Source organism: Mastigoproctus giganteus, chromosome 11, assembly GCF_048544385.1.
Source record: "Mastigoproctus giganteus isolate SK-2022 chromosome 11, ASM4854438v1, whole genome shotgun sequence".
In the NCBI taxonomy this organism is placed as follows: domain Eukaryota; kingdom Metazoa; phylum Arthropoda; class Arachnida; order Uropygi; family Thelyphonidae; genus Mastigoproctus; species Mastigoproctus giganteus.
In genome coordinates, this window is record NC_143585.1 from 100,436,006 (window position 1) to 100,456,236 (window position 20,231).

Here is a 20,231-nt window from a genome sequence, read left to right on the forward strand (position 1 = left end):
AGATGAGCAGTAGTTGAATCAACTGATAACTGAGATTCTGTGAGAAAAAGTACATGGGGTTTGGCAAACTGCAAGTGGAAATGGACATCGTTGAGATTAGAATTGAGACCATGTATATTATTATTATTATTATTATTATTATTATTATTATAATTAGCCATATGGTGCAAGGAAGCCTGGGGCTTTTGTTGCACCAGCCAAAAAAAAATTTCTGAGTTACCCCTGAGAGAGAGAGAGAGAGAGAGAGAGAGAGAGAGAGAGAGAGAGTCAGAAATAGAAGGGAATCACCAAGAGAAGAATGATGATATCCAGCTCAGGACCCTGGGTGTGCCAAAAATTATCCTGCTATAATGTGTGACATATGTTAAGAAAAAAATTGCGCACAATAGAAATGTACTGTACCATGCACATAAAAACTATAAATTATTATTACTTACCCCATTTTCAAACTTATTCTTTTCAACAGACGCTATTGTACTGCCCATATTCACCAGATATGGTGCAAGGAAACCTGAGGCTTATGCTACACCAGCCAAAAAAAAAAAAAATAAAAAAAATAAAATATTTGTGAAATGAACTAGGAAGTGTTTGGGAGGTTTAGATCTTTCTGCAGATAAGCTTGCTCTATTAGTTTGACAATTCATGGTGTATTCAATAGTAAGAAAAAGTGGGCGGACGTGCTGTATGAAGTAATAAAATTTTTGGATATGGCGTACACATGGTAAGAATATACCCAGATCCTTGACATAATGTGGCCTCGAGAATGCCCTCCGCATATGCAGTACTCGGACTCCCTCCAGTCACTATCTGGCAGAGTAGAGATAGCAAGATTATACACTAGCTGATCCGGAAGCCTCCTAAAGAGTTACCAATAGGTTCGGTCCGGTGGACTAACTAGCGGCCGGCCTCTGAACACCGTTTTAGAGCTGTACCCTCGAAATGTAAGGAAAATTGGATCTTGCCATGATGTTCATCATAACCTCAAAAGTCATCGGTAATACTGCATGATGGAAGAGATGGGGAACGGGAGTTGACTGGAACTTAGCTCTGCAGCCTAAACGTGGGTTCCACCACTTCAAGCCTCCAATAAGCAAAGTGGTGGTATTGCACCGGTTGATGAGAGTCATCTACCACCGGGTATTGTCTGGTATCACAGAGGGGCGGCATTCTTCCATGTGGTGTGGGTGCCACACCTCGACCCCTGCTTACGTTGGTTCACACCTGGGTGATCACCTAGTGTGCTTGTGCATGGAGGTTATACCCAGGATTACTAACAGTTCCACCATCATGAAGGTGCAAGCAGAGGATTTGGCTGTCACAGACCCTCTGGACTTTGCTGAAATTGGGTCCAATTGACTTGAATGTCATCCGAATATCACTTCTATCAGTGTTTTAGACTCCCAGGTAGCAAGTACAGCTTGTCTGGCATATTTGAGAGAATGTCTGTGGGAAAAGGAGGTGATTGTCCCTCTGTATTAGGCAATGGTCAGGCCACGCCTTGAGTACTGCGTACAGGTCTGGAGGCCTCATTTTAGGAAGGATGTAGATTTGCTTGAGCGTGTACAGAGAAGAGCAACACGATTGGTGAGGGGAATGAAGGGATTCTCTTAACAAGAGAGGCTTAAGTTCTGCAAATTGCAGTGGCTGGAGACTAGGCACCTGCGCGGTGATCTGATTGAGGTCTATAAGGCCTTGAATGGGTTGAGCACGCTGAATTCTGATGGGATCCTTCCACTTGTTCAGATTACCAACCTACGGGGACATAAGTTCAAATTAAGAAAGGACAGATGTAGAATAGATGTGCGGAAATTTGCCTTTAGCCAGCGGGTGGTTAATTGCTGGAACAAACTTCCATCTGTCGTTGTGGAAGTTGATAGGTTAAATAAATTTAAGGAGGAACTGGACAGGCATTTGGAGGGAATGGTGTGATTTTTTTTTTTTTTTTTTGGCTGATGCTGCATAAGCTCCTACACTTGCTTTCTTGCATCATGTGCCACTACTACTACTACTACAACCTCAAGGACCAAAGTCCTCATATTTCCTAGTCTTGGCATCATTAGTATAATGCCAGGATATTATTCTTATATTTCATAAAATATAAGATTATAGTGTTGGAGACTTCTAGTTTTCTGCACTACAATGATACAAATGACACTGTGTTATATTTTATGAAATGCAGTGTAGTTAACAAAGAATGTGTCCGAATTTTCTGTTTATGATGCGTTTTATTTTTATCTGTTTTTATAATGGTAGCATTTGAAAACCATTAATATTAAATATAGTTTAAAGTTATCTGAAACATTGGTTTTCAAAATAAATAAAAATAAAATACTGTAAACTTTCTACTCTTAAATCTTTCAAAATTTTAAAAAAATATTTATAGCAATAAATTTCCAATTTATTCAGCTACAGAAGCAAATTTTTAACACAGTGAACACATATCACAATTTTTTGATTTTAAATAAAATTTATATTTTAAATGCATATTTTATTATTAATACAGAAAATTTGGCAATATCTTATTGCCAAATTTTCTGTATTAATAATAAAATATGCATTTAAAACTGTTATTCTCATTCATATTTTAATTTGTAAGCAGCTGCAGACATTTTTTAAAACATAAGTGACCTCGGAGGATATTCAGAATTTTAAAAGATTGTAATGGAGCTATATATGAATTTTTGTATAGAATTGAGCACATGCTTACCCATTCTTCATTTTTTAATGTTATTTATTTTATTTGGAAGTGTGATTTTAAATTTTACTTGAATGACAGTGGCAGTTAACTTCAGTGTTACTTGTTGCAGTTTTGAACAACTCCTTTAATGTTTTATAATAGTGCTTAATTTTTTAAATCATTATTTGTATAATAGGTGTCTGTGTTAAGACTGTTAACATGTAGTTTTTATTGGTATGTCAGGAGTATATTTTTTCGAACTATAGGCATAAAGAATGTAAAGTGAAGACATCTTTAGTTCACAAATATGGAGTTTCTGTTTTAGGTAAGAACATTTTAAATAATTGATTGAGTATGTAAAAAACACACACACACACACACACACACACACACACACACACACACACACACACACACACACACACACACACACACACACACACACACACACAGAATATTTTCAAAGTTTGCAGCTATATATTGTATAAGTAGGTAACTGATATATATTCTGTTATAAGATATAAGGTTCACTGTATTTATTTGTCCACTATACATATTCCTTTTTATGTGAAGGATCAATAACATCAATAAAAAAATAGGATAAAATTTCATAATTATCTGAGAAGAAATTTCCATATTAACTTATACAGCTGTACAATTGGTACAATCCATCTCAATCAGTACAGTTGTTATCAACATTCATAAAATATATCATGTTCCAAATTATAATGCCTATGTAATCATAGCTAATTTTTTGTATATTTTCTCCAAACAGTTTTTGATCCCTTGATCTATGTTTTTGATTATGATTTGTATCATGCATTTTATCCTTTATGCTATATTTTTTCATTGATAGTTGAGATCAAGCTTAAATAAATGCTACAGTAAAACCTAAATTTGGCTCTCAAAAATCTGATTTTTGAAAAATTTGAAAAAAATTACAAAAAAAAAAAAAAAAAATAGAAAAATATCCCAGCAACTAGAAATTACTTTGCAAGTTCCATGCTTCATTCAGTGCTGTATATATATATATAATATATATATATATATATATATATATATATATATATATACAGCACCTGGGGTGGATGGGATCTATCCAGTTATATTAAAGGAGGCGGCAAGGCAACTAAGCAAACCCTTAGCCATAATTATGAGAGCATCCTTGGACTCAGGGGAGGTTCCCATGGACTGGAGATGTGCAAATGTATCCCCAATTCACAAAGGGGGATCGAAGGGTGACACGAGTAACTACAGACCAGTTAGTTTAACTTCTGTTCCGGGTAAAATAATGGAGTCGCTGGTTAAGGATGCATTGCAGGATCATCTAGACAAGACTGCAGCAATAATTCAGACACAGCATGGGTTTGTTAAGGGAAAGTCTTGTCTGACAAATTTGATAGGATATTATGATGTGGTTATAAAGGAACTGGATGCGAAAAATAATTTTGATATCATATATTTGGATTTCAGGAAAGCTTTTGACACTGTTGCGCATGGAAGACTATTGTACAAATTGGAGCAGAATGGTATTAAGGGTAAGTTGCTACAATGGATAAAAGGATGGTTAAGTGCTAGAAGACAGAGGGTGGTAATCAATGGGTGCTGCTCTTCTTGGACTAATGTTATTAGTGGAGTCCCACAGGGTTCGGTGTTGGGTCCACTGTTGTTTTGTATATTTATCAATGATATTGATGAAGGTATATCAGGCTTAATGTCGAAGTTTGTAGATGATACAAAGGTTGGGAGGGTTGTTAATGACAGTAATGGCAGTGTGCTACTGCAACAGGATCTAGATAATTTGGGCAGATGGGCTAAGAAGTGGCAACTGAAGTTTAACCTTGACAAATGCAAAGTACTACATATGGGTAGAAGTAACCCCAGAGAAACGTACCAACTATGTGGTACTACACTTAAGGTGGTAGAAAATGAAAAAGACCTGGGAGTAATTGTGCAGGCAAATATGAAGTTTTCCGAGCAATGCAGACAGGCTGCCAGGGCAGGTCATGGGGTTTTGTCAATGATATATAGGAATTTTGCTAGCAGGGAAAAGGAGGTGATTATCCCTCTGTATAAGGCAATGGTCAGGCCACGGCTTGAGTACTGCGTACAGGTCTGGAGGCCTCATTTTAGGAAGGATGTAGATTTACTTGAGCGTGTACAGAGAAGGGCAACAAGATTGGTGAGGGGAATGAAGGGATCCTCTTACCAAGAGAGGCTTAAGTTCTGCAAATTGCAGTGGCTGGAGACTAGGCACCTGCGCGGTGATCTGATTGAGGTATATAAGGCCTTGAATGGGTTGAGCACGCTGAATTCTGATGGGATCCTTCCACTTGTTCAGATTACGAATCTAAGGGGGCATAAATTCAAATTAAGAAAAGACAGATGTAGAATAGATGTGCGGAAATTTTCCTTTAGCCAGCGGGTGGTTAATTGCTGGAACAAACTTCCATCTGTCGTTGTGGAAGTTGATAGGTTGAATAAATTTAAGGAGGAACTGGACAGGCATTTGGAGGGAATGGTGTGATTTTTTTTTTTTTTTTTTTTGGCTGATGCTGCATACATTTGCTTCCTTGCATCACATGCCACTACTACTACTACTACTAATACTGTTATTTCAAATCATGTCATAGATGAACAGTCTGTTTTGTTTTTTTTTTTAACTTAAAGCTTGGAATATGATGCTGGAGATCACTTTATGAACTTAGTTACTCATCAACTTCTCTACTGTAGTCTTGGTAATCATAGTATATATCTAGTATAGTATATATGCATCGTGTGAGGATAGTTGACGTAAGTTACACATTTGCAGCACTCATGGTCTATTGCAAATAAAAATTTTGATTTAGAAGGTATTTGTTGTATCTATCCTTAGGTGAGGATGGTAGTTGATATTAATCACCTAAAATAAAGTCTAATATCTAGGGTCGTAGGCACTGACTATGGTTGGGGAGGAGCCTTCCCAGGTCTGCTAACTGGCAAACAATTATTGTTATGCTTGCCATCTAATTACAGATGAAAGAACCTTCATGAGCTATGCAAGTAAAGCTCAGCAGTATGAAATTAGTGATATTGAAATTATAGGGCATTGTTAATCACAAAAATTTTTAGCCTAAAAGCAAGTAAAGCATTGAACCATTACAGTTAATTATGAGGCATCATTGTTCTCTCCTGGGTACAATGATGCCAGTGTATTGCCAGTACAATACATAAAGGCAGTTCTAAGAGCTCACTTCACTCCTAACTACAAACCAGTCAGTCTGACTTCAGTGGTAGGGAATATGCTGGAAGTAATGGTAATGAGTGAGATACAGGAGTATTTAGATAAAAATGGAATTCTCAGGATATATAGTATGGTTTTGTTAAGGGAAAATCATGTTTAACAAATTTGGTTAGCTATATAGGGGAGTGCCAGAAGTTTATCAAAAGCTAACAGGGAGCTAAGTGATTTTGTAATAACTGAGAGCAAAGTGGAGGAGAAATTGTTGAAGTTAAATATAAGGCACCTGGGCTGGATGGGATCTATCCAGTTATATTAAAGGAGGCAGCAAAGGAAGTAAGCAAACCCTTAGCCATAATTATGAGAGCTTCCTTGGAGTCAGGGGAGGTCCCCATGGACTGGAGGTGTGCAAATATATCACCAATTCACAAAGGAAGTTCGAGAGTGGGTGCGAGAGTACGTGTTGTTATTTGGTTTTTAGGAGCATTAGCAACTAAGGCCATATTGCTCTGGGGATATGCGGTGGTCATTCTCTGACCTTTCTGCATCCTCCATATTTAGTGGTCACGGACTTGAACCCCGGTCTAATCAAAAAGCATGTACTACACACTGCTGCTCCTGCCCACCTGGCTACGGAGGCGTCAGTATAGGTCAACAGGCGAAGTTTATACGGCTCCAGCAAATAGAGAAGTTTTTGCTTTTTTATTGACTTAAATTGGTATATTCATTTATTTTTTAGAGTTGCCTTATATTCCTAGTAACAATACTTTAGTTTAAATTGAATTTAGATAGAGATTTTGTAGGTATTACTTAGTATCGGTAAGGGTATCAAATCCACGTGTGGACAGGTTTTGCAGCTCCCGCAAACGAAAGTTTTTAATTATACTTAGCTGCTTTATTGACTTAATTATTAGATTAAAATATTTTCTATAAGTAGCTTATAAACCTAGTTAAGCTCCGTGGTTTATTTTGAATTTAGATAGCACGATTTGGAAAGTAAATAATACCTCGTGTCTGTAGATTAACCGTTCGTAACTTGCCGCCAGTTATACGATACACGTGTGCTAGCATAAGGTTTAATGGAAAACTACATAGCGTAAGGTTTAACAGAAAATTAGATAGCGAGTATAGTAGTATCAATTAATCAGTAAAATTTATTAATCTTATTAAATTTCATTGTCAATTGAATTGTACTTTTTTAACTAAATAAATATAGTGACCTAGTTATTACAAATGTGTAACATCATAAATTAATACATGTAAGTTGAGGGGATAAGAAAGTCATATAATGTAACTCGGAGATAATATTCAATACCGAAATATATATATATATATAGTGTTATAACTGCATTGGGACATAGGTTTAGGGTTATATTTTGTATTGGAATTTTATTGAACTTGAATTGAAATCATGACTCAGACTAGACCAGGAAAGCAAAAGGCTCAAACTAGTGGAAGTGCTTTGGCTCGGTGGAGAACTGAGGTGGGGGGCAGTTGTCCTCTGAATCACAGTCTATTGAAATGCACTGCTTGTTTGATGTTTGTGGAACAATCAGGAACGGGACATGATATTGCCAAGGGGAAAAATCTTTGTCTGTGCAGGCGTTGTAAGGAGTGCGAGGAAATCAGGCACCAACTCGGCATTGTTATTGGCTTATATGAGAGCTTGAAGGACAGGGTGGATGCCCTCGAAGGATTTAAATTGAGGGGCCCATCAAGCTCTCAGCTGCCCACATCAATGCCAGAGCTTGCACTTGAACATCATGCAACACAGCTACAACCCCCAAGGCAGAATGTGCTGGTCCCAAAGGAACTAGTTGTTGTAGGTGACTCTACTGTCAGGGAAACGGGTAACATATTGTGCAAAAAAGGATAGACGGAACAGGACCAGGGTATGTCTACCAGGGGCAAAGGTTGATGACGTTGTAGGGCAGATATCATCCTTTAAGGGCACAAAGGGTGATATTGTTGTACATGTTGGCACTAATGATATTAAGAGTAGGAGACCGGCATAATAACTTAACAAGTACAAGACAATGCTGAAAAAAAAGCCATGAGTTAGAGTTGAATTTGAAAGTGTCTGCAATTCTGCCCAGACACAATAGGAGGGAGTATATGATGAAAGCCTTGTCAATCAATTCGACCCTGGAGAGATTGTGCAAGGCTCGAGGGGTAGAATTTTTCTCAGCCTGGTCTGTGCTTGTTAACAGGAGAGACTGCTTCTACAGGGATGGGATACACTTAAATAGAAAGGGTGCAAGAATATTTCCTGATGCTATCGAGGCAGAGTTAGTGGGTTGGAAAACTGCTAGCTTGGGGGGATACAAGGACTAATAGATTAACAGTAGCCGCTGGCAGAGGTGAAAGTGATTCTTGCACTACTTCTATTGAAATGCAATTGAGCAGAAGCCTGAAAAGCAAAGCAATGAGAATTTCCAGGACTGCTGGGAGTCATAGTGGAACAAGTAAATACATGGGCTGTGTTAGGGTAACTAAGAGTAGAAACAGGTGCATGTGTACTTGCATGTACACCAATGCTAGGAGTATAGTTAATAAATTTGATGAGCTTGAAGTGCTAGTCAAGACATCAAAGGCAGATATTGTTGGGATATCAGACACTTGGTGTAACACAGATATAAGGAATGCAGAAATGCAATTGGGGAGTACAATGTGTACAGGAAGGATAGACAGGACAGGAAGGGAGGAGGAGTTATGCTGTTAGTTAAGAAACACATAAAATCTAAGGAAGTGAATCCAATTGATGTTGGTGGACAATGCAATGTTGAGTCTGTTTTGTGTGACATAAGCACTGGGAAAGGAAAAATGAGAGTAGGTGTGTGTTATAGGCCTAATGAATCTGATGAGCATAATGAGCAGTTGTGCAGAGGAATAGAGTGGACTAGTAAATTAGAGTGTCTTATAATGGGGGATTTTAATTTCCTGGATATTGAGTGGAATTTGTGGGTTGGTCGCTTACATACTAGCAAGACTTTTGTGGATTTATTGGATGATTGTTTTCTACAGCAGCATGTTCGGGAGGCAACTAGAGGGAGTAATAAGCTTGATCTGATTATCAGTAATGATTCTTCATGCATCAAGAATCTGCAGATAAAGGAACCACTAGGTGGCAGTGATCACAGTGTGCTGAAGTGGGATTTACTCAAAGAGGTAACTACCATCAAGGGTAAAGAGAAGGGTTTTTGCTTTCGTAAAGGTGACTACGGTGGTCTGAGACAGTATTTAAATTCTATACGGTGGAACCAACTGATGATGTTACCAACAGCAAATTCAAAATAGGAAGCATTCAAAGAATTAATCTTGGAAGTTACTAGGCTTTACATACCAACAAAGGAATATTGTTCAAGATTTAGGCCTAAACAGATGTCAGATGAACTAATTAGACATGTGACAGAGAAGAAAAATGCATGGGATACATATAAATTAACATGTGACACAGAAACCTATGATAGATATAAGCTGGTCTGTAACCCAGTTACAAAGCACATTAGGCAGGTGAAGGCAGATTACGAGAAACCTTTGGCAAAGGATGCAAAGAAAAACAGCAAAGAGTTCTTTACTTATGTAAACTCTAGAAGGAAGGGGATGAATCAGATTGGTCCACTTGATATCGATGGTTCAACTGTTGATGATCGTTCTCAGGTAGCTAATAAACTAAATGAATATTTTGCATAAACATTCACACATGAGGAGTTATTCAGAGAGGGGAATGCCAGAGGTGTATTCAACTCTGGCAGTAAGCTAGATAATCTTGAAATAACTGAGAGTAAAGTGGAGGAGAAATTGTTGTAGGTAAATACAAAAATGGCACCTGGTGTGGATGGAATATATCCAGTTATATTAAAGGAGGTGGCAAAGGAAGTAAGCAAACCCTTAGCCATAATTATGAGAGCTTCCCTGGAGTTAAGGGAGGTACCCATGGACTGGAGATGTGCAAATGTGACCCCAATCCACAAAGGAGGATCAAAGGGAGACACAGGTAATTACAGACCTGTTAGTTTAACTTCTGTTCCAGGGAAAATTAATGGAGGTACTGGTTAAAGAAGCAATGCAGGATCATCTAGACAAGACTTCAGTTATAGCTCGGACACAGCATGGGTTTGTTAAGGGGAATTCTTGTCTGACTAATTTGATTGGATACTATGATGTAGTCACAAAGGGACTGGATGTAAAGAATAACTCTGATATCATATATTTGAATCTCAGAAAAGTCTTTGATGCTGTTGCACATGGAAGACTGCTGCACAAATTGGAGCAGTGTGGCATTGGAGGCAAATTGCTGCTATGGATAAAGGGATGGTTGAGTGGGAGAAGACTGAGAGTAGTAATCAATGGACACTGTTCTTTGTGGACTAATGTTATTAGTGGAGTCCCTCGGGGTTCAATGTTGGGTCCATTGTTGTTTTCTGTATTTATAAATGATATTGATGATGGTATATCAGGCTTAATGTCCAAGTTTGCAGATGATACAAAGGTTGGCAGTGTTGACAGTAATGACACTAATGACAGTACACTGCTGCAACAGGATCTAGAAAAGTTGAGCAGATGGGCTGAGAGGTGGCAAATGAAGTTTAACATTGACAAATGTAAAGTACTACATATGGGAAGCAGTAATCCCAGAGTAACGTATCAACTCTGTGGTACCACACTGACAGTGGTAGAGAATGAAAAGGACCTGGGGGTAATTGTGCAGGCAGATATGAAGTTTTCTAAGCAGTGCAGATGGTCTGCAAGAGTAGTTCATGGTGTGTCAATGATATACAGGAATTTTTCTAGCAGGGATAAGGAGGTGATTATCCCCTTGTATAAGGCAATGGTCAGACCACACTTTGAGTCCTCCAGACTTTTTAAAATGAGACCTCCAGACCTATACAGGTCTGGAGGTCTCATTTTAAAAAGGATGTAGAGTTGTTGGAAAGGGTACAGAGAAGGGCAACAAGATTACTGAATGGAACAAAGGGTTGCTCTTATGAAGAAAGGCTTAAGTTTTGCAAATTACAGTGTCTGGAGACTAGGCACCTGCGAGGTGATCTGATTGAGGTGTATAAAGCCTTGAATGGTTTCAGTATGCTCAATGCTGATGGGATTCTTCCTCTTGCTCAGAATAATCACCTGAGAGGGCATAAATTCAAATTGAGGAAAGACGGTTGTAGAATAGATGTGCAGAAGTTTGCCTTTAGCCAGCGGATGGTTGATTGCTGGAACAATTGTAGAAGTTGATAGCTTAAATAGATGCAAGGCAGAACTTGACAAACATTTGGAGCATTTTTTCACTGATGCTATATAAGCTTGCTTTCTTGTATCATGTGCTAATGCTAAATACAAACAAAAGGTGACACAAGTAACTACAGACCTGTTAGTTTAACTTGTGTTCCTGGGAAAATAATGGAATTACTGGTTAAAGAAGCATTGCAGGATCGTCTAGACAAGACTGCAGTAATAGTTAAGACACAGAATGGGTTTGTCAAAGGGAGGTCTTGTCTGACCTATTTGATTGTTTACTATGATGTGGTCACAAAGGAACTAAATGTCAAAAATAATCTTGATATCATATACTTGGATTTCAGGAAAGATTTTGATACTGTTGCACATGGAAGACTGCTGTACAAATTGGAGAGCTATGGCATCAAGGGTAAGCTGCTACAATGGATAAAGGGATGGTTGAGTGGGAGACAACAGAGAGTGGTAATCAATGGACACTGCTCTTCGTGGACAAATGTTATTAATGGAGTTCCCCAGGGTTCGGTGTTGGGCCCATTGTTGTTTTGGATATTTATCAGTAATATTGATGAAGGTATATCAGGTTTAATGTCCAAGTTTGCAGATGATACAAAGGTTGGCAGGGTTTCTAACGACAGTAATGATAGTATGCTACTCCAACTGGATCTAGATTAGTTGGGAAAATGGGCTGAGAAGTGGCAACTGGAGTTTAACATTGGCAAATGTAAAGTACTGCATATGGGTAGCAATAACCGAAGAGAAATGTACCAATTGGGTGGTACTTCACTGAAGGAAGGGGAAAGTGAAAAATACCTGAGGGTAATTTTGTAGCCAAATATGAAGTTTGCTGAGCAGTGCAGATGGGCTGCCAGGGCAGGTCATATAGTGTTGTCAATGATATATAGGAATTTTTCTAGCAGGGACATGGAGGTGATAATCCCATTATACAAGGCAGTGGTCAGGCCACACCTAGAGTGCTGTGTACAGGTCTGGAGGCCTCAATTTAGGAAGGATGTAGAGTTGCTAGAACGAGTACAATGAAGGGAAACAAGATTGGTGATTGGAACAAAGGGGTGCTCTTACCAAGAAGGGCTTAAGTTCTGCAAATTGCAGCGCCTGGAGAGTAGGCACCTGCGAGGTGATCTGGCTGAATTATATAAGGCCTTGAATCGGTAGAGCAAGCTGAATGCTGATGGGATTCTTCATCTTGCTCAGACTAAGAACCTGAGCGGGCATAGTTTAAAATTGAGGAAAGATAGTTGTAGAATAGATGTGCAGAAATTTGCCTTTAGCCAGTGGGTAGTTGATTGGTGGAACAGCTTCAAACTTTTGTTGTGGAACCTAATAGCCTAAATAAATTTAAGGCTTAGCTGGACAGGCATTTGGAACACATGGAGGGATGAAATAGGAGTGTTTTTTTTTGGCTGATGCTGCATAAGCTTGCTTTCTTGCATCATATGCCTCTATTAATGCTAATGCTATTTTGACAGACATGAACTAGATGTTTGGAAAGAATTTCGATGTTGCCTATCTGTTTAAAAAAAAAAAAATATTTGACTTTAAAAAAAAAAAAACAAACTCCTTATTGAGAAGTTACTGTGTAAGTTGGAAATTGATGTGATCACAGGTAAGGTTTTAAGATGAAGAGCAAATACTTCGTACTGTTGAAGTAAGTATCTCCAACCAAAATACCAGAATGTTGTCAGGTCATATAAATATTCCCCTGTAAGCATATGGAGAATAGAACTAGCATTAGATAGGGCATCTTCATAGCACAGCAAGAGCATTGTAGCCACCACCATAGCCAGGTGGGAAGGAGCAGCAGTGCATAGCATACGCTTCTTGATTAGACCAGGGTTTGAGCCCATCACCATCAAATACGGAGGATGCAGAAAGGTCAGGGAATGACCACTGCATATCCCGGAGCAATATGGCCTTAGTTGCTGATGCTCCTAAAAACCAAATAACAAACAACATAACAAGGGCATTGTTAAGTTGTGCATGGTCACACTGTGACTGTGATAGGGAAGTTGAGTTTGCCAGAATCAGGATGGATCTGTTTGAATGCAGCAACACCCTCATGTTCTGGATAAGTTTCAACTTTATATTAGTGGGTCTGTTTCTCACTATAACCAGGATGGTTCTCTCATCATCACTGCTTACATTTCCCACTATCTGGGCATTTCTTGCCAGTGGATGTATGTGGACGTCGCTTTGCTGATGTTAATGAAATAAAGTCTGCTGTTTATGCATACTTTGATGGACAGGACAAAGAATTTTGTTTGGTATTTCCTCATTGCCAACAAAATGGAACAAGTGTATTGAATTTCAGGATAGTTACATTGAAAAATAAAAAAAAGATTTTTGCCTCTATCTCATTTCCTTTATAGGTTGGTAGATAATTTATTGAACGACCCTCATATTTTATTTTATCTGTCATTGCATACTTAATTTATTTTTAATAAAGTTTATTTATTTTGATTGTGTTTCATCAGTAGAAGCAATATTTATTCATTACTGATACTGAATGTTGGAGAATTGGGCATCTTGATATGTGAATCCTATAATTTCTTGGCTCTCAAATCTAAATAGAATATTCTATCACTCAGTAAAGTGTGGAAAAAGTTTGCATATAAGTTGAATTACGTAACTCTAGTGTTGTCATTAATGCTTTACTATGGGATTTCAGTATTTCTAAAACTCAGTCCAGTCTTATATCTTGCGTAAAGGATTCTTTTGCTCCTGTGCAGAAGAATCCTTTCTTCTGCACAGGAGCAGAAGCCAATTCAGAGTGTCATCCTTTGATGACACTCAGATTTCTAGACAAGATTGCATATCTCTATTAGGGATTACCCTGACTTCATAAGCACATCACAAATATTGCTTCCTCTGCATCTAAAAAAACATGTTTTCTCTTTTGCTCTTGGAGTTACTTTTCTTACAAACAGCTGTTCATTCTGTACAAATTGCAAATACATCCCACCATGGAATATTGTTCCTATATCTGGGGTGGTATCCCCAAAACCTCTCTCAGGTTTTTAGATTCCATTCAAAAGAAGGCAGTTAAGTTAATTAATGACCCATCTCTAAAAAAGTCACTCCACTCTCTGTCACATACTTTTTTTGTTTCTATAGAAAATGCACACAATGGAAACAGAATGCCTTTTCTATAGATACTTCCATGGACATTGTTCTTCTGAATTGGCTTCTATAATAATTCCCCAACCCCTTCCAAACCAGTCCAAACACATGCAGCAACCAGTAAATATCCTTTTACTGTCCAACTTTAAACTCACATAACCAAGTTTTCTTCTTCCTTGTTTATTCCCTCGACATCTGTTTACTGGAACAACCTCCCTTCATATGTATTTCCTGAAAATTATAATCTACAGAAATTCAAGTCTAATGTCAACAAGTACCTTCTTTCATCTTCTCAGCCTTCAACTCATGCTTGGTGCTAAGTACTACAGGTTCCAATACTTCTCGTGCTTGTGGTTTCATAAAAAAAAAAACAGGTGATATCAGAAAGCTAATGAGAGGCTTGACTCCAGTACCTGTCCAGTGGGAGCATCCCTGAGGTAAATTAGAGTTGGCATATATCGGTACTCCACACAAAAAGCTTAAAACTTCTTTCATGTTGGTTCTAACATAAACAAAATTAAAAGATTACTGTTGATACCTTCAGTGCTAGATGAGAACTCATTCTTAGTTCTGAGCACATAGTGCTCAGAACTAAGAATGAGTCCGTACTGCATGCAAAGATTGAGTAGCACAAACATATGTTTTCAGCGGTGCCACAAACTGACAGATAATCATTGGATTAAGTAAAAATGTGTTTTGAGGTCCACTGAATCCCCTTTCATATTATTTATCGTTATGACTACATATGAGTGTTGAGAGAATTACACAGAGCAATGATTTTTCTGTACAGATTCCCTCTAGTAGTGTTGTTGGGTTTGTTCTATTGTGGGCAATGTTTTATATTAAAAAATGTAAGTAAATGTGGTAATCACCTAATGATGAAATAAAATTAAACACTATAATAATACACATAAGAATTGCTGCAAGCTGTAATGAACAATGCAAAACAGATGTTAATGCTTGTTTGTCAACTTTGATATTTTTATTTTATTTCATTATATAGTTTAATATTTTTTGTGCTTGCATGTAGTTATCATCTCTTCAGCATTGTTTGTTGCATTTCTTATATGTGGTATAACAGTGGTGTTTAATTTTTGTTATATCAATGTTTTTATGATATGGTACTGGGCCTCTCATACTGGGGATTTTCATCTCTTTGGTGTACATAAGTAGTGTAGCAAACCTGGTTCTTTCTGTATTGTCAGTATACCTTGGCAGTAATGGGATGCTCTAGACAAAAATTCTACTGGCTGCCATAATCGTTAAAAAAAATTACTTTAAAAGAATACTCTGAATATACCAGCATCTTTTTTGGCTTCCATGATGCTTAGATTTTTTTATCTGAATTAACTTGAGAACATGTGGGATCATTAGGAAAGATGCATCAGAAAGTAACGGTGGCTGTTGATGAATAAGGAAAACCTGAAAAACGTACTCTTACAGGAACAGGTTAACATCAGTGATGCCCTTGCATGCCTTGTAGAATCGGTGCCACAGAAGACTCATACTGTCATCACCACCTAAACAAGGGTTAATCTACTAGTTAATTCCATTCTTTAATATTTTTGTTGGGAAGTGTATTTTGCAAATATGTTGTGACTTGGAATTGAATGGCCAGGTGTTTAGGTCAGCCTGAGTGCACCCAGGAGAAAAGCTGAATGTTATTTTGCATGGTTGCCGTATTTTTGGCTATGCAAAAATACAGCATGTATGTTTCTTGGATTGTGAATGATTCCATAGAGCAATTCCTAAGCAATTTGATGCTATATACTTCCTTTGTTATAGTTTTTCCTTATCCACAGCAGGATCTAAAGCACTATTTGCAAAGAATCTGCAAAAATCTAGAATACTGATTAGAAAATGTGTACCATTTTCTAATCAGTATTTGGTAGGTTAAAGCTGTGAGTGAGCAAATTTTATTGTACTCTGACCATATTCCAAGTGCTTTATGTCGCTAATTTGTTATTTTGCCAGCAAAAACTATATTAACATTTCAGTTAATAAGGTAAGTTAAAAACTATATTAACTTACCTTGTTAACAATTTTGCATTCACTGATTTCTCACTATTTACATAGGCACTATTATTCTATTATAACACTGCATAACCTATATGTTTTTAATATTTTTCTTTTTAAATTCTTATTAGATGACCAAAAGTGGAGTTATTGTATGAAGATTTTAGCTGATACATGTGTAAAGTTTAACATTCTAACATCTGGGCTTACTACTCCTGTAAGTTGTGTTCATAGTTGTATAACTTATGTTCAAGAATTGGTAGTTTTACCTTAATTCACTAAATTAGATGTAGACAAAAACAAATTCGAAATTGTTGTAACTGTCTCTATTTGTTGGCAATAGACACTGTTACCAAATGTAACAGTGCCTATTACCACTGTTACATTTGGTAAAAATTAGAAGAAAAGATGACATTTATAGATCAGATTTTAATATGGAGTAGGGCTTCTTGTGGATTATTTTACAATATATAGTCTTAGTAGAATATTTTCCACCAACTTATGTGTTGGTGGAAAATATTCTACTAAGCTTTTATTTGGGAAAGTGATATTAATGGATAAGTCCTTGTGTTTTTATAATTCTTCCTATAGTGATTCTGTTCTGCACAAATTGGAGTGCTGAGTGGGCAAGTCCATTAATGTCTCACCATTCTTCTCAAACTAGAGATGCTTTTGTGAAAAGGGCAAATTGTCTTGTTGAATAAAATAAGGTCCACCCCATTAAACTGCATTATTACAGATATCGTTCTTTCAGAGGGATCACCATAAGAACTGTCAGGTCCAACCTACTAGTAAAAGTATGGAAAAAAACATAAAAATAGGTGAGAAATTTCTTGGGATTGGTACACTTCTATTGATACTTCATTCCTAACTTTTGAGCTAATGAAACTAGCCACTAATTTAACTAAGGAGGGGGATACAAAGTTTATTTGGGAGTTAGCATGCATGGTGGATTATCCTCTTCAGTGCTGCTTCTGGACAAGCCATTACAAAAGGCAGATGGAGAGCTGAAAATTGTTGCATACCTGAGTTGGTGGCTCAATAAAACAGAGATTATCTATTCAGCCACTGAATGTGAAGTTTCAGCGATGATATAGCCACTAAGAAATTGAAATTTATTTCAAGGGTACAGATCATAAACCTCTTGTTTATGCAGTACATGATGGATTATGATCAGCAAATTCTTAAGTGGGTATTAGAAGTGCAGAATTTTGATATTTGTGACAATCTGAATGTCATTAAAGGCTTCCTTTCTCATATGATATCTGAAAGTTAACAACACCAGCAACAAGAAGAGAATATTCAAGTAAGTTGAAGAGGAGGAGGACTATTTAATCCTCCTCTATTTACACTTGAAAGTACACTAATAACAAGAGCAAAGTTAATGCTGCTCTAGCTAGCTAAAGAGTCTCTAGTGAAAAAAACAAGACTTATGAAATGAATTTGTGAACAAATAGGACTGACCACTTGAGTGAAAAACTCACAAACATTCCTGCTGCATTTGTTGTATGGAAAATTTTTGTAAATAAGGATTACTTTAAATAGGCTACAAGTTATTATATAAATATAACATTTAGCCATTTATTTGTTTATCACTGAAAAGACATTAAATTAGAACCCCCTACTTAATGAGTCAAGCCTCTGTGGGCTCACAGAATACCTTGTGCTTCATGGCATAGATGTTATAAGGTATGTGAACACATTTAGAGATATGGATTGTCATGCTGTCTGTATCTTTACATAATTGTTCCACACTAGAGGATGTTAAAATTATGCATCTGACAGCCTGTTCCACTTCATCCTACAGATGTTCAGCATGGTTAAAGTCAGGTGTGAGAGGGTGAAGTCTGCAGACGATTACTGCACTTGTCTGGCATGGTAGCATGGTGGATTTTCCTCCTGGAAGACAGCATCTCTGTCAGTGAACAGCAGAAGCATTGGTGTGTATGTAGTTGTCAGCAATAGATCTCCACCATCAGATAGAGGCAGTGGTGCAACTGAGTTTGTGACACTAGATGAGGTATAGTCAAGAAGGGGGCATTGAATTAGCTGTCTGTTCTGATAGTCCATGTCAAATATTCCCTGGATTCACAATGTACGTGGCCAGTTGCACCGTTGTGACTGCCTTGTTGGGCAGTCATCTCTCACCTTGCTCATCCACCATTGGTTTTACACCACAGGTTTTGTGCAAGCTGGTTGTTTTGCCCCAGTCATCTGCATTCCTGTTACAGTTGCACACAGGTAGGTTGGGATCAGCCCAAAACATGCTCAGAGATGGACACCTCACCTTGCACCAATAATTATATCTCAGTGAGAGTCCATCATATAACACTCTTCTCATGCTCATAACATGTAATGCTGTGTGCCAGATGTATATGTATCCATGCATTGAAAAAAGTCTCCTCTTACTGTCTACTGCAGAGCAGAGTTCCAGTGGTAATAATAGTTTTTCATTCAAAATAAATATGTTGTAGTATTGGATTAATATGCACAAAATGTATACACCCCTTCTGGCACACAACAATCAGTTTTCCTACATGAAACTAATTATTTTTGGACTTCTATCCAAACAACTAAGATTCATTACTTTTTTCAAAAGTAATGAATCTTAGTTTCTGTTGAATGAAAAAAATATTTTACCATTAGAACTCTGCTCTGCAGGTTTGAAATAATTATTTTTTGTTTCATTACACTAGTTCCTTGCTGGATACTAGGCAGACAGTAAGAGGAGACTATTGTGTATATGTGGGAATGAAAGAAGCAATGTGTTTTCCAATTTTCTTTTTTTGTAATTCACGTTATTGTGGAAAGTTTATTCAGAATTTCCATTGATTTTAATTAAGAGAGAATAATTTTCTAACTTTGGCTTTTTAGCATTCTTTGAGTATATATTGGTCAGCATGTTTGGACTGCAGACTTTATTATACACAAGAGTGAATGAGCTTTATTAAAGGGAAATATTCTTCTTGCTCTATCTTAATTCATTGTTTGTTCATGTTTACAAAATAAGAACCAACTACAATATGATGGAGAAACAGCTAAAAAGCAGATGAGTGATGAGATTTGGTGTTCATCTAGTTGCAGTTGTGTTAGTTTCTGTTTAGTTGTGGACTGTATATATATCATATGGTGATGAAGTAATACATATGATGATGACATAGCTGGGTACGAGATTAGCCTGTGCGGACGAAGCTCTTTGACGCTCTTGGAACAGAGAAGTTTTTCCTGATTTATTTTCTGATTTATTAGCTTAAATTGTCATATTAACTTATTTCTAGAGTAGCTTTATATTCCTAGTTACGATACTTAGTTTAAAGTTTAACTTAGACAGAGATTTTGTAGGTATTACTTAGTATCGGTAACGGTATCAAATCCACGTGTTACAAATTGAACGAGAGGTCTTTTTTTTTTTAACCAAATTTAGTCGATTTATTAACCAATTGTTATATTAAATTATCTTCTATAAGTAGATTATAGACCTAGTCAGGATCCTTAGTTTATTCTAAATTGAGATAGCGAGATTTGGAAGCTAATCAATACTTACGAGTCCGTAGAAGTACCGTTCGTGAATTCCCGCCATTTTTACACGATAGCATAACCTTAGTGTAGTATAGTGAATAATATAATATTGTCAATTAATCAGTAAATCTATTAATCTTGATAAACTTTATTGTCAATTAAATTGTACTTTTAACTCTATATATATATATATATATATATAACGACTTAATCGTAACAAATAATTAATACATAACTATAGTGGTACACGTGATACGGAAGTTATATAAAGGGAACTCGTAGAAAACACTAGATACCGAAAAAATAAATATAGCATTATAACTGTTTTGGGATATAACTTAAGGATTTAATTTTGTTTTGAAATTTTATTGAATTAAATCGGAATCATGACTCCGAGTTGTACACGTTGGCACTAATGAT

The 20,231-nt window shown here is 37.0% G+C and overlaps 1 protein-coding gene across 1 annotated transcript in view; it reads left to right on the forward strand.

Moving 5' to 3' along the window:
• LOC150078292 (DALR anticodon-binding domain-containing protein 3-like) overlaps positions 1–20,231 on the forward strand; it is a 325,092-nt gene that overhangs the window by 220,755 nt on the left and 84,106 nt on the right. The window contains exons 13-14 of the mRNA XM_090385185.1: positions 2,944–3,002; positions 16,424–16,509. Coding sequence (XP_090241311.1) covers positions 2,944–3,002; positions 16,424–16,509 — 145 coding nt within the window. The remainder of the gene's footprint in view (positions 1–2,943; positions 3,003–16,423; positions 16,510–20,231) is intronic.